Here is a 13254-nt window from a genome sequence, read left to right on the forward strand (position 1 = left end):
TAGCAACCCAGTGAGTTAGATACTGTTATTATCTCTGTTTTACGGATGAGCAAAGAGGTTATATAACTTACCCAAAGTCAGAGCTAGTAAATGGAAGACGTGGAATTTGCACCCAGGCAGTCTTGCCCTGTGTGAACTGCTATGCTAAACAGTTCCCCAAAATGAAAGCTGAGAGAGGCAATGCCTCATGTCACACAGTGAGCAGTGATGAGTCTAGGAATAGAATCTGGCTCGTACCTAAGCCCTCCTCCTCATGCCAAACGCAGAGTAAAGGAAGCCCAACGGCTGGAAACTTCATTGTTTATGTTCCACACGTTCATCACACTCTCTGAGTGTGAGAAAATTCAATGTCTTTTAAAAGCCAGCAGAATAAAATCCAGCAGAATCAAACACCTCTCAGTGTAGCTGGCAAAAGTGAACGGGAATCACAAAGAATGTCTGCACACACTTTCATCAGAGCTACCGCTCTGTCCTTTGCCTCTCTCTCTATTTTCTGTTAAATCCCAGGAGCACACCATTAATAGATTGGTTAAAACTACCATTACCTCACCCCACAGAAAGTCATTACCCCCATTTCAATTATTCAAGGTAAACCAAGTGTGATGGTGCTATGTTTGTAACACCAAGTATTGGGAAGAACTTAATCCCAGCTATTGAGTTCAAGATGGAAGAAACTCAAACCCTATAAATTCATCATTTATTACTTTATGGACATTTCCTGGCCTATTCAGAAAATTGAGATTTTAGCTGTGGATTTTGGTCAAACCTCCCTTAACCTTAGGGATTTGGTCAGATTAGTTTTGTCCAGAAATTTCATCAACTTTTCTCACTCAGTAAAAACAAAGAACATGATACAAACCCAGTACCTGTGTGAACCCACAATAAACATATCGTTAATGGTCCAGGCGATCTTTGGTTTGGGATAACCTGTTGCAGAGCACATGATGGAGACCTCAGATCCTCCTGTGAAAGACTGGTTCTTGGGCATCACAGTGACTTTAGGCGGTTCTGCAAATAAAAAGAAGCATATGTAGTGAAATGCCAATTTACCTTGATATTAGAAGCTTCCTCTGTTAGCAGACTTGTGGGCTTCTGACCACCACACTTTTATTATTTCTTTTTATTTTATTTGCATATTTTATTTGCATATTTATTTCATTTATGAAAACTAGGGACCAGTTGCAGTACCGATTCAGCAGACTTGCTCCCCAAGGCCGGCAGGAGCAGCAGACCCTGTTTTCAGGCTCCCTGTAGCCCGAGTTGCACAAGACTGGGGGTCCCAGTGCCCCCACAGCCCCTCCTCTCCCTGAGAGCCTGATTCAGGCTGTGGCCAGGATCCTGGAGCCTGCCTCTGCAGCTGGCAGGCCCAGGGCAGGAGGCTGGAGGACCTCACCTCTAGCCATTCCTCCTGCGGCCTTGCGGCTCAGTCCAGCCCTGTCAGCCCATCTGGAGCCCCAGGCCTGCTTCTACTGCCAGATCCTAGACATCTGAGGGTGGGCGAGGCCCTGCCCTCAGAGCGCGGGGAAGGTCTGGCTGACTTTCTTTTAAGGGGACATTATGGGCCTGGATTCAAGGCCAGTGACAGGAAGGGGCTTCCTGCTTCCAGGCCTGAATGAAAGCCAGTGGAGCCACAGGAGCAAGACACAGTGGTATTTGGCAGCCAGGGCAGAGTTGGGTGTGTGGGGGCGGGGGAGTGGGTCCCTCTGCTCTGTCCATTTTCTAGCCTTGCCTCCCACCCACCCCTCCCCCAGGTGCTGCAGTGGCCCCGTTCTCCTGGGCTGTCTTGGACATGTGGAAGAAGGTGGTCTTCATGGCCCAGTGGCAGGTGTCCATGAGCTTGGGGACGTTGGGTCTCACTGGTGGGGATGGCGTCCAGCACTTCCATCTTGACTTTTCCTGAGGTGAAGAGCTTCGCCATGGAGTTGTGGAAGGAGGAAAAGGTGCAGTTCACCCCGGGGATGATGGGCACCTGGGCTGGGATCACCAGGTAGAAGGCACCTTTCCTGAAAGGTAGCAGGTCCTCATTGTCTTTCCACAGGCGCTCCGGGTAGATCCACACTTGGAGATTTTCCCTGACCATATGCTGGCCCACACTGGCCATCACGGTCACAGTGGTCCTGGAGTGCTGCCAGTTGATGAAGAAGATGCTCCCGAGGCACATGAGCAGGCCCGCAGGCCCCATGAAGAGCAGTTCCCACTTGGCGACCTGCACACAGCACTTGGGAAGACCCTCCATGAGGCCCATCATGTCCAGGATGCTCTGGTGGTTGAAATGATGACACCTCCACCTTCCGGCAGCCCTTTATTTCAAAGCGAAGGCCACATATGTACTTGAAGGACTGGATGAATCAACTGATGATGCTCTTGTTCTCCACTGTCCAGCCGTGGTGGCACAGCAGGCAGATGACCGCGGCCACAGTGAAAACTGCCAAGCAGAGCATGCAGTACAGGATGATCTTGGCTTAGAACTCGGCTGTGTGGCTCAGGAGCACAAGCAACAGCAGCAGCAGCACCGCGGTCAGTCATGGCCAGAGCTCCATGGCTGTGGCCGCGCCAGGACCGTGCACCAGTGGCAGCGCCCTGAAATCTCCGATGGCGCTGGCCTCAGGCTTCCTCCCTAGGTTCTGGCTGGGAAGGAGCTCTTTGGGTGACCTCCATCAGGGGTCTGGCCCGATCAGTGCAGGAGAGAAACAAGAGTAATGAAAGCAGGGGAAGTAAATTCTCTTTGAGAGTAAAACGAATTTGATCCTGGGCGGGCCCCATGGTTTAGCGGTTAAGTGTGCGCGCTCCGCTACTGGTGGCCGGGGTTCGGATCCCGGGCGCGCACTGACGCACCACTTCTCCCGCCATGCTGAGGCCACGTCCCACATACAGCAACTAGAAGGATGTGCAACTATGACATACAACTATCTACTGGGGCTTTGGGGAAGGAAAAAAAGGAGGATGATTGGCAATAGATGTTAGCTCAGAGCCAGTCTTCCTCAGCAAAAACAGGAGGATTAGCACGGATGTTAGCTCAGGGCTGATCTTCTTCACACACACACAAAAAAAACCAATTTGATCCTGATGTCATGTTTCTGCATCTCAGCTGGTTACTATGTGGCCCCTTTTGCTACTTTGTCCCCACCAGCTGACCACTGGCTTCTGTCTGCTAATCTGAAACTTTAATATAAACCTGTTTTCAGGAAAGCCTCTTGATAGGGCCTTTTGCCTCCTTATGGTGAACACAGGTTTGGAGCCACAACTTGCGCCAACTGCTGCCTGCTTTGTTTGAACTGCTCATTCTCTTTTTATTTATTAGATTATAAGTGTGGTGAAGTAGAGATCATGTCTTTCATATTATTCTATATTCCATTATATTCTACAGTATTTAACATCTTTGGATGTTATGCAGTGACTTGTAAATAACAGACACTTAAAACTGTTGGTGGAATACAAGCCATTCCTAAACTGTAACTTGGCTCTGAGAATTTTTCTGCCTGCCAGCATCTCAAGATTATACTACACTGATCATTTGCCTCATGCCCGTGGATTCACAAGACCTCAACTTAATAGAAAATATCAATTATTCAAAGATCCTATTGCATTCCACTTCCATGGCCAAAAAAAAAGACTTTTGAAAATGAAATATTAAATCAGGAATTCAATGTCAAAAAGGATACAAAAATTCTCTGGGGTAACTGGGATGCTGACACATCTGGTTTAATCAATTACACATTTTACATCTCTATTACTATTGAGTAAGAATTAATCTTCCAAGAAGGTACCATCAAAGAAATATTAAATAATTTTCGTAGTGTAACTATCCCCCACCCAATAAGATAAATGAAAATAAATTTATTTCCACAGTGTTTGAAATACATGTAATGAATATTAACAAAAATAAATTAATTCATTCAATAACATGTGTTTTTTGCACAATTATTATGCTCCATGCTCTGTGCTAACTTGTAGGGATGCACTGAAGAGCCAGACAGACAGGCATGGTGTCAGCTTTCTATTGAATGGAAAATGGGCTTTTACTATAAATGAAATTGAGAAATTCAGTTTCTCCATTAGATCTGGATATATTTATGATTTATCTTTATTATAAGTTAGTCTGCAAATTGTGGCTTAGTTTCACTAAAAAAAAATTAGTCTGAGGAATCCCCATACGTCTGAAAGAGATACAAGTTAAACTTCTGGAATGGGCAGCTACACAACTGAATAAACCTAATTAGTGCCTAATTGCTAGCAGCTTACAATCACCTCAGCCCTTTTTTCCTGTTTACATTGTGTTTTTCAAATTATGATTGTCTTTGAAGTGAATGTTTGAAGGGTTTTTCCGGCCTGTGGACTTGGTTGATAGTCTTATTATTCCATGGATTTTTCTTGGTGAACACAGGGCTAGAGAAATGTGTGAGGTCAAGGGCAGACTGGCCACGGCCAGTAAGTTCAAATTGTGATTCCATCTGGAGTCCATCAATTCTGAAATGCTAGAGGACTACACACGCTGTGGAGGTGTTCCGGACAATCTTCAGCGGATGAGGAGAAAAAAAATGAACACTTCTTTCTCTCTGGAATTTAGTGAATATCCACATTTATTCAGTCCTACCTTTCTAAAATAAAATATTTCTCACGTCTAGCTCATTTTGACATGTGATTACTGCAAAGATTCAGCAGCTCTCAGGATTTTTGTCTAAACATGGTGCCTTCCAACAAAATCTGCCAGAATTGGCCTGGCATCTCTCCCAGTAAGAATCCCACTGGTAGGCTCTGTAGTTCAGATATCAAAGCAAAAATAAATGCCAGTTACCCAAACCAGGATGCAGAGAGCTAAGAGGTCATTTCTCAAATAAAGCCTGGATATAGGGTGTTGCTCAGGGTCATGAAATAAGTCTGTGAGCAACATACAAACGGAATGACATCATCCCACAAGAAGGTGAGAAATTTACCATTGCGCTGGAAAGAATAGTATTCCTGCTGATGATAAGAAAACCTGAAAGAATATGAACAAACATAGCGAAGCAAAATTGGATTTCTATCAGATAACAGTTGAATAAAGATGTTCAGATTTCAGCCTTTACTTGATTAGTTTAAATAAGGATGTAATAGACTTCATTATAATTATTTCAACTGCTCATTTTTTTTAATTCCTAGAAAAAAGCTCCTCGTTGTAATAAAGTAGTATTAATGGAGCAAGAAAAAGGAATTAAAGAAGCGTAGTTCAACTCCATCCAAGTCCTGAGTCCAATTTTAGGTTTTGGGAAGAGGTAATCCATTCTTAGTTGGTTTTCAATCTCTTTTCATCACCATAATTGTCACCGTTATCATCACCATCATCACCACTATCATCACCACCATCAACCATCAACCCCATCATCATAAATAACAACTTGCTTTTCATTAACCAAAGCAATGGGAACATGGCACTCTATTAGGTATTAAGGCATTAAATCATTCTTTATATTTTAATCATAACAAAAGCAAAATATGTAAGTTTTTACAATTTCTCACCAATGATTTAAAATAGTTAAACATAGATTATGATCCCAAAAATATAAAATAAACACTATTTTAAGACTTAGGTGTCTTAACACATTATTAATGGTAAGATTGGCAAAATGAATTATAAGTGGCCATGAAAACAGCCATTGCTCTGCCTGCAAAGACTAGAGAAAATAAAATCTCACCTAACTCTTGGAAATCTCCAATGTCATCTTCACACACAGGAGGCATATTTCCTGTTAATGATTAGCTAGGCCTGATTTGTTGCTGTTATGCCTCAAGTAGGAAATTCTCAAAGAAAAGATCTAAGGACTCTATCTTCAAGGTAATGTAATTAGCATCAATAAATTAATTGGGTAATGGTAATGCTCCGAATTACCTAAGCAACAATTTAAAATATTTTTCACCACTGGTATATTTAGAGTCGTTGGGCAAATTTCTTTGTTTTCATTCTTTCACACGACAAATATTTACTGAGTATCCACTACATTTCAGACACCTTATGACCTCAACGACCTCACAGAAGACTGTATACAAAAGCGTATTATGTACAATTAGGGACTAACTCTCTTTCTAGCAGTTGGCTCACTGAAATAGGAAGGTGGGCAAAAGTGATCGAGGGCCTGTTACGTGCCAGGTGTCTAACTCTAGATCCATCATTTATTTTCCACAATAACCCTATGAAGGGTTACTGCTATTTTACAGATAAAGAAACTAAGCTTCAAAATGGTTAAATAATCCATGGTGTCTGGTCCATACATGAATTGGGATAATAGAATCTAACTCACAGGGTTATTGTGGATTAGCTAAATTAACATACATAAAATATTTAGAACAATTCCTGGCACTTAATAGGCACTATGTAATTTTTGCTATTATTAATATTCCATTATATAGTAAAGTATGACAAAGAATGATAAAATAAGTACTCTAGTATTTAAAATATATATGTACATACGTATTATCTAGACATTTACAAATGAAACTTAATCACAATTCTCACACCTGCATATTTTATTTAGATCACACATCTTACTAATAAATAATACTTATTATATCTTGTTTGATTCTTCTGAAATTCGAGATGTTTCCAGATACTCAAAATTTATTAGAAATTTGAAAAAAATGGATATATTCAGTTTTTTCACATTTTACTGGTGGAAAAAAACATGCTAATACCTATGTCACCTGGCACATGTTAAAAAAGCATTATGATGATGTAATGAGCATATGGTTATGATAATATCAACTTCATACTTAGTGAAGTAATTCAGGTGATTAGGGACTTAATTCAACAATCATCTTAAGAAATATTTCCTTTTTTATTGCAATATTCTCTCTGGTGACATGGACTAATTGGTGACAGACATCTACCCTTTACTGACACTGTAAAAAACAAATTAATACTTCTCATGTTCACGCAGACATAACAAGAAGGAGAAAAGGAGGCTTTGTCTGGCCCTTTGATTTCCATGTGGGACCATGTGATTGGGGAGGAAATGTCAGCTATATACTGAATACGCTCAGATTTAACCAGGGTGCCTGTGTTCATTGCCAGCTTTAAAAATCCTCCTCACAATGGAGCAGCTAATGGAATCAATAGGAAATTTTTTCTTTTCCCAGATATACAGGAAGATAATCTGTTTTAAACAAAACCTTAAACTCATACCATATAAATACCACCCCACTTATTCTAACTTTTATTCCTAAGCCTGACCAGCACAAGCATTTGGAAATTTAGCAGCGACTATATGACCTCAAAAGTGATCAACTGCTTTAGCCTATTTCATAAAATTTTGCAAAACTCACTCACATGATATAATTTTTAAGTTAGGCTAAACTAATTTAAACAGTACTTTAAAAATAACATCTCTATAAATTTTTCATGAGATAATTACCAGATTTTGTTATAAAATATGGTTTTAAATGAAAGTAGTCATATGCTGGCATGTGCTACAACTGGAAAAGAAAGTATTTACATAAAGAAATCTAAAACTGTTGATGTGGTTCAAGTAAGCCATTGAAGTTAAAAAGGAAACATGAGAGATAAGGTTGGTGACCCAAATCTTCCCTATAGTCTGTTATTATTACTTCGAGGCCCATTCAGCAGTTAAGGGACACCTATCTATCAGGCACAACTGTGTTTCTCCCTCTGTGCAAGCCACTATGGTTAAAGAAAAGGAGTGGGGGACAGTCAGAAAGGATCTCACAGCAAATATAATATGATTGGGGAAAAAAGAACTAAATACGTGAAAGTGATCGTGAATAAGTGCAAAATTGTGTGGCAAAAAAAAAAGTTCTTCAGGACACCAGAACAAAGAGACTAACAATATTCAGAAATGAGGTGGTTTCTGAGAGGGGCTTCACATTACAGGTAGGATTTAGATAAGGAACATTAAAGTCAAAACAGCTCTGTGAGCCAAGGCATTGAACTAGAACGAGAATGACGTAATTTGGAGGCACCCAGGATGCCTCTGTGACTCAAGTAATGGTAAGTGGAGCTGGTGCAAATCACAGAGGGATGGAAAGCAATGAAGCAGCGGCTGGAGTCAAAGCAGTGGGAAACAGGAACCCACTGAAGGAATAATGGAGGCAGAGCCAGGCACAGAAAACATTCAGTGGTCATCAAAAGCTCAGTTCTGGAGACTGAGATAGGATAAGAGTAGTTCCTAGCCATTCTTTTGAGAAATTCAATACTAAGAAAATTCAAAACTCATACACAGACACCAAAAATTATCTGCTTGATATACCCTGACATATAAAATTTAGCAGCATCAGCAATATTTTATGGCACAAAATAATTAATCTGATAGTTTCTCTACTTTTAGTTCACAATTAGAGGTGAAGCCTTAATATCAAGCTCAAATATTCAGTTACTCATATTAAGGAAACATGAGTGAAGGAAAAGACATATGAGTATCTGATTCTTTTCAGGTGAATAGTATTCATACATTGAAAGGAAATACTATTCCTTTTTTCTTCTCCATACATTGTTTTATGAGGATAAAGGTTGAAGAGCAAATGTTAAAAGAATTATGATAGAGTCAGTTCGTGGCGGACTGATGAGTGTACATTTTATTCTGGGGCAATTAGGAAACTACAAGAAAGGTTCTGAGAGGCATTTAAAGTAATATATAGGGAAAATTCACCTGGTTGTACTATAGAGTAGAGTAGGGGAACAAAACCAGAAGAAAAGAAGTCCATAAAAAAGATGATTTTAATAGTTTAGAGGCATGCAACATGAAAGGGGAATGAGGGTGGTGCCAGGGGAGATAAGTAGGAAGGGAGTGATTTGAGAGACAGTGAGGAACTGAACTAACCGTGCACGGGGAAAGTGAGAGGCATCTAGGCCCCAAAATATCATTATGTCTCCGTTAATTCCAACCGAACTCTAAATTTCACATTAGCTCATTTCCACTGATCCCTATCAGCCCTGCCAAGCATCCACTGATTCCAGCATCAGCCCAAAGAAAATGTGTCCCAAATAGTTGTCCACAAAGGAAAAAAAGCATTGGAAATTCAATTTTAAAAATCGATGTTTGTGTGGTCTGGGGAAAAAAAGCACAGCAAGAAAGGAGTAAGGCATGATTCCTGAAAATAGACCCGAAGTAGCCTGACTCCTGGTCTAGTGCTCTTTCATTACCCCAAGAAGCAATTAGATTCACAGAATCTACCAAGAAAGGATTTTTTTTTTTCTGTGAGATCAGCCCTGTGCTAACATCTGCCAATCCTCCTCTTTTTTTTTTTTTTTTTTTTTTTGCTGAGGAAGACTGGCCCTGGGCTAACATCCGTGCCCATCTTCCTCCACTTTATATGGGACGCCGCCACAGCATGGCTTGCCAAGCAGTGCATCGGTGCACGCCCAGGATCTTAACCGGTGAACCCCGGGCCGCCGCAGCGGACCATGCGCACTTACCCGCTTGTGCCACCGGGACGCCCCCAAGAAAGCATTTTTATCTCAATAACTTTCAGTGTTCAAAAAAAAGTAGGGTTATAAAGTTTTAGAAGCTTTTATGTACCTCCCCCCAAAGGGATTTGTGTCTGAAAGGGAACCTAGCGGAACAATCAATTGTCAATTGTTGTTGTTTAAAAAGGCATTAAATTACATTTTGGAAAAAAGCATTTCAAGGCTGTCAATTGATCTCTGTGATGGAAGATTCCCAAGCTTCTAAATGTTCCTAGTGATAATTTTATGTAATGAGGAATTAAGACTCTGATGAGAAGAAAGACACTCCATTAACTAGTTTTTAGTATTAAGTTTCTTTTCTTACTTGAGTTCTCACATTAAAATCTAAGTAAATACCTTCATTTTGGAGACAGTTAAAGCCTACATTCAGCCCAACCGCCTAATTGATTTATATTTCTGAAAACATAATACAACTGGTTTACAACTGTTTCCAAAAATATTTTTCATTGCCGGTAACAGATTCCCTTAAAACGTTGGACGATCTAACACCAAGCAATGCTACATGAGAAACTGGAAAATAATTAGTATTTAATTACTGAACCTAATTTCTATTGAATCATACAGCCCGTAAAACATATTTTACAGAATCTCTGGCTCTTCTAAATATCTATATTTCCTGTAGAAGCAGCTAACTTCAAAAAGTTACATAATGACTATCATTGAGCCTGCTGAGAATTCTAATTACTAGCTATGTCTTATCGTAACAGATGTGTACCTACTGATTTAGCTCAATCAGTTTATTTAAAACATATTGACATTGTTCACAAATGCATTACTTCCATTTCTGATTAGGGAGGTAACTCCAGCTAGTTTTGGTCCTAACTAACTTTTAAGCATAAAGCTTGCACAATGAGAGTAATAACATTTCACTAAGAATGATTTACAATTGACAGATGTGCTTGCTCACTGAACTTTTCCTTAATTTTCAATGAGTAGAAATGGCAATGGAATATATTTTGACATTTTTAAGTTTTTCCACGCCTTCTAGAGGGTTCACACAAGTGGTCAGGGACTCCTTCCAAAGAGCAAAGGATGAAAACTAATATCCAACCAATCAACCAAACAAACCAAAACAAACAAAAAAACAGATCAATTGTCTGGAGAAAGAGGCAAGGGCCACTAAAATCCCAAAGATATGGAATCAAATGCAACATTTCCAAATGATCTCATCGATAGAAATGTGCAGACCTGGCTACGACCTTTCCAAAATGGTAGAATTATCCCTATATGGCAATAATTCAGATGAATTATGATACTGGTTAATCTATGTGGCAGTTGAAATAAATTTCCTAAGACTTCTGCTCTTGCTATTTCTGCCTTTCTTCTTTCTCCAGAAAAGACTATAGCTGTGCTGTCCAATACAGTAGCCAATGGCCACATGTTTATTTAAACTCAAATTTAAATTATCTAAAACTAAATCAAATTTCAAAACAAGTTCCTTAGGTGCACTAGCCATATTTCAAGTGCCCAATTGCCACATATAGCTATGGGACAGCACAGATATACCACCTTTCCATCATTATAGAAAGTTCCGTTGGACAGTGGTGGACTAGAGAGAAGGTCTAGGACATCTGAGAGAAGGTTGCTAATTCATTGACTCACCAGTAGGTGGTGCATTGGAAACAAAACACACAGGCAAGGACTACATCTTGACAGTTGTATGCTGGATTTGCAAAAAATCCACATCCAAACATCAATGTGGCTAAGAATTTCAGGTAATAAGAGAAGGGCAATAATTTCAGAGATATACAATGATAAATTTAGGTAAGATTCTATCTAAATGACAAAATCTTAACGGCAAATACGCATCAAGATTTCTTTTCTTTTTTTTTTTTTTAATTTTTGTTTATTTATTTTTTCCCCCAAAGCCCCAGTAGACAGTTGTATGTCATAGCTGCACATCCTTCTAGTTGCTGCATGTGGGACACGGCCCCAGCATGGCCAGAGAAGCGGTGCGTCGGTGCGTGCCTGGGATCCGAACCCGGGCCACCAGCAGCAGAGCACGCGCACTTAACCGCTAAGCCACAGGGCCGGCCCATAGATTTCTTTTCTTAAAAATTTACAATTTTTATTTTCCCAATATAAGATATAAGCATATGCATATGTAAAAAATGCTTGCTGCCTTGATATCCAGTTTAAGCAATTCCTACTATAAAATTATTTATATATTAACAACATTGTTTCCATTTAATGCTATATTTTTTCTTTCCTTAACAACAACAAGAGAAATCATGAAATCAGGAGCTTCTTTGGATTGTGAGCCAAAACAGATTAAGACAATAAATACGATTGATAAGAAGGATAGAATTTTAAGCATTTTATTCTTTCTTTCTTAGAAAATCTTCAACCAAATGATGACTGCATTGTTTATTGCATTGTCTATTGACTATTGCATTGTCTTTTCTTTATTGGGTTTCTTAACAATTTTCCAAAATCATAGAACTTGCAACTAAGAAAGGAACGCCAAACTTTAGACTTACATTTTCATTTGACTTGGAAAAAAGTGGCAAATCATAACTAGGATTATTACTTCATGGCATATTAGAAGGATACTATTAAAGCTTTACCTATATTACATGTATCTCCTGATCCAGAATCCATTACAGTAAGGATATCTTTTGACTATCAAAAGTTGGTTATGGGGGACAGCACAGTGGTGTAGTGGTTAAGTTTGCATGCTTGGCTTCGGCAGCCCGGGGTTCGCAGTTTGGATCCTGGGCGTGGACCTACACACTGCTCATCAAGCCATGCTGTGGCAGCATCCCACATACAAAACAGAGGAAGGTTGGCACAGATGTTAGCTCAGGGACAACCTTCCTTACCAAAAAAAAAAAACAGTTATGTACATCCAGACAATGGAATATTATTTAATGCTAAAAGCAAATGAGCTATCAAGCTATGAAAAGACATGGATGAATCTTAAATGCATATTACTAAGTGAAAGAAGCCAATCTGAAAAGGCTATCTACTGTATGATTCCAATTATAGGACATTCTGAAAAAGGCAAAACTATAGAGACAGCAAAAAAATATAAGCAGTTTCCAGGGGTTGTGAGAGTGGGAGAGACAGATGAAAAGGCAGAGCACAGATGATGTTTAGGGCAGTGAAAATACTCTGCATGATACTATAATGATGGATATATGTTATTATACATTTGTCAAAACCCATAAAATGTACAACACCAAGAGTGAACTCTAATGTAAACTACGGACTTTGGGTGATTATGATGTGTCAATGCAGGTTCATCAATTGTAACAAATGCACCACTCTGGTGGGGGATGTTGATAATGAGGGAGGCTATGCATGTCTGGGGGCAGGGGATATATGGGAAATCTCTGTACTTTCCTCTTAAATTGGCTGTGAACCTAAAACTGTCAAAAAAAATTAAGTCTTTTAAAAAAAGTAGTTACAGTATTCAAAACAAGGATAATTTTTAAAAATATGCACTAGTCAGAGAATCAAAAGCATATGAAAGTGGATCTACATAGCACTTCTTGAAGGAAAGACTTCAAAATCTGGCAGTTAATTTATGTTGCTAGACAAATTCATTTGCTACCCTGGTTATCTTATCAAGGAAGCAACCCACAATGTGATTGAAAGAACACTTGTCTTGGGAGTCCAATCTGAGGTTCACAACCTCCTATCCTTCCAGCTGTCACTCCCTGACTCCCACAATTCCCTTCTCCAACTTTGCCATGGCCACAACTCCATGGAACTTTCTTTTTTATTCCAATCTATCAGACCATGCCTTTAACCTTCTCTTCTTTCTTTACCCAGCCCAAAGCCCACAAAGCATCAAC

The 13254-nt window shown here is 39.7% G+C and overlaps 1 protein-coding gene and 1 pseudogene across 5 annotated transcripts in view; both read right to left on the minus strand.

Annotated features, from left to right (window-relative positions):
- HMCN1 (hemicentin 1) overlaps positions 1 to 13254 on the minus strand; it is a 450903-nt gene that overhangs the window by 236937 nt on the left and 200712 nt on the right. For all 5 annotated transcript variants that reach the window (XM_058539863.1, XM_058539864.1, XM_058539862.1 and 2 more), the window contains exon 12: positions 867 to 1008. In XM_058539863.1, coding sequence (XP_058395846.1) covers positions 867 to 1008 — 142 coding nt within the window. The remainder of the gene's footprint in view (positions 1 to 866; positions 1009 to 13254) is intronic.
- Positions 1720 to 2540, minus strand: LOC131405024 (1-acyl-sn-glycerol-3-phosphate acyltransferase beta-like; annotated as a pseudogene).

Source organism: Diceros bicornis, chromosome 4, assembly GCF_020826845.1.
Source record: "Diceros bicornis minor isolate mBicDic1 chromosome 4, mDicBic1.mat.cur, whole genome shotgun sequence".
NCBI classification, from domain to species: Eukaryota; Metazoa; Chordata; class Mammalia; order Perissodactyla; family Rhinocerotidae; genus Diceros; species Diceros bicornis.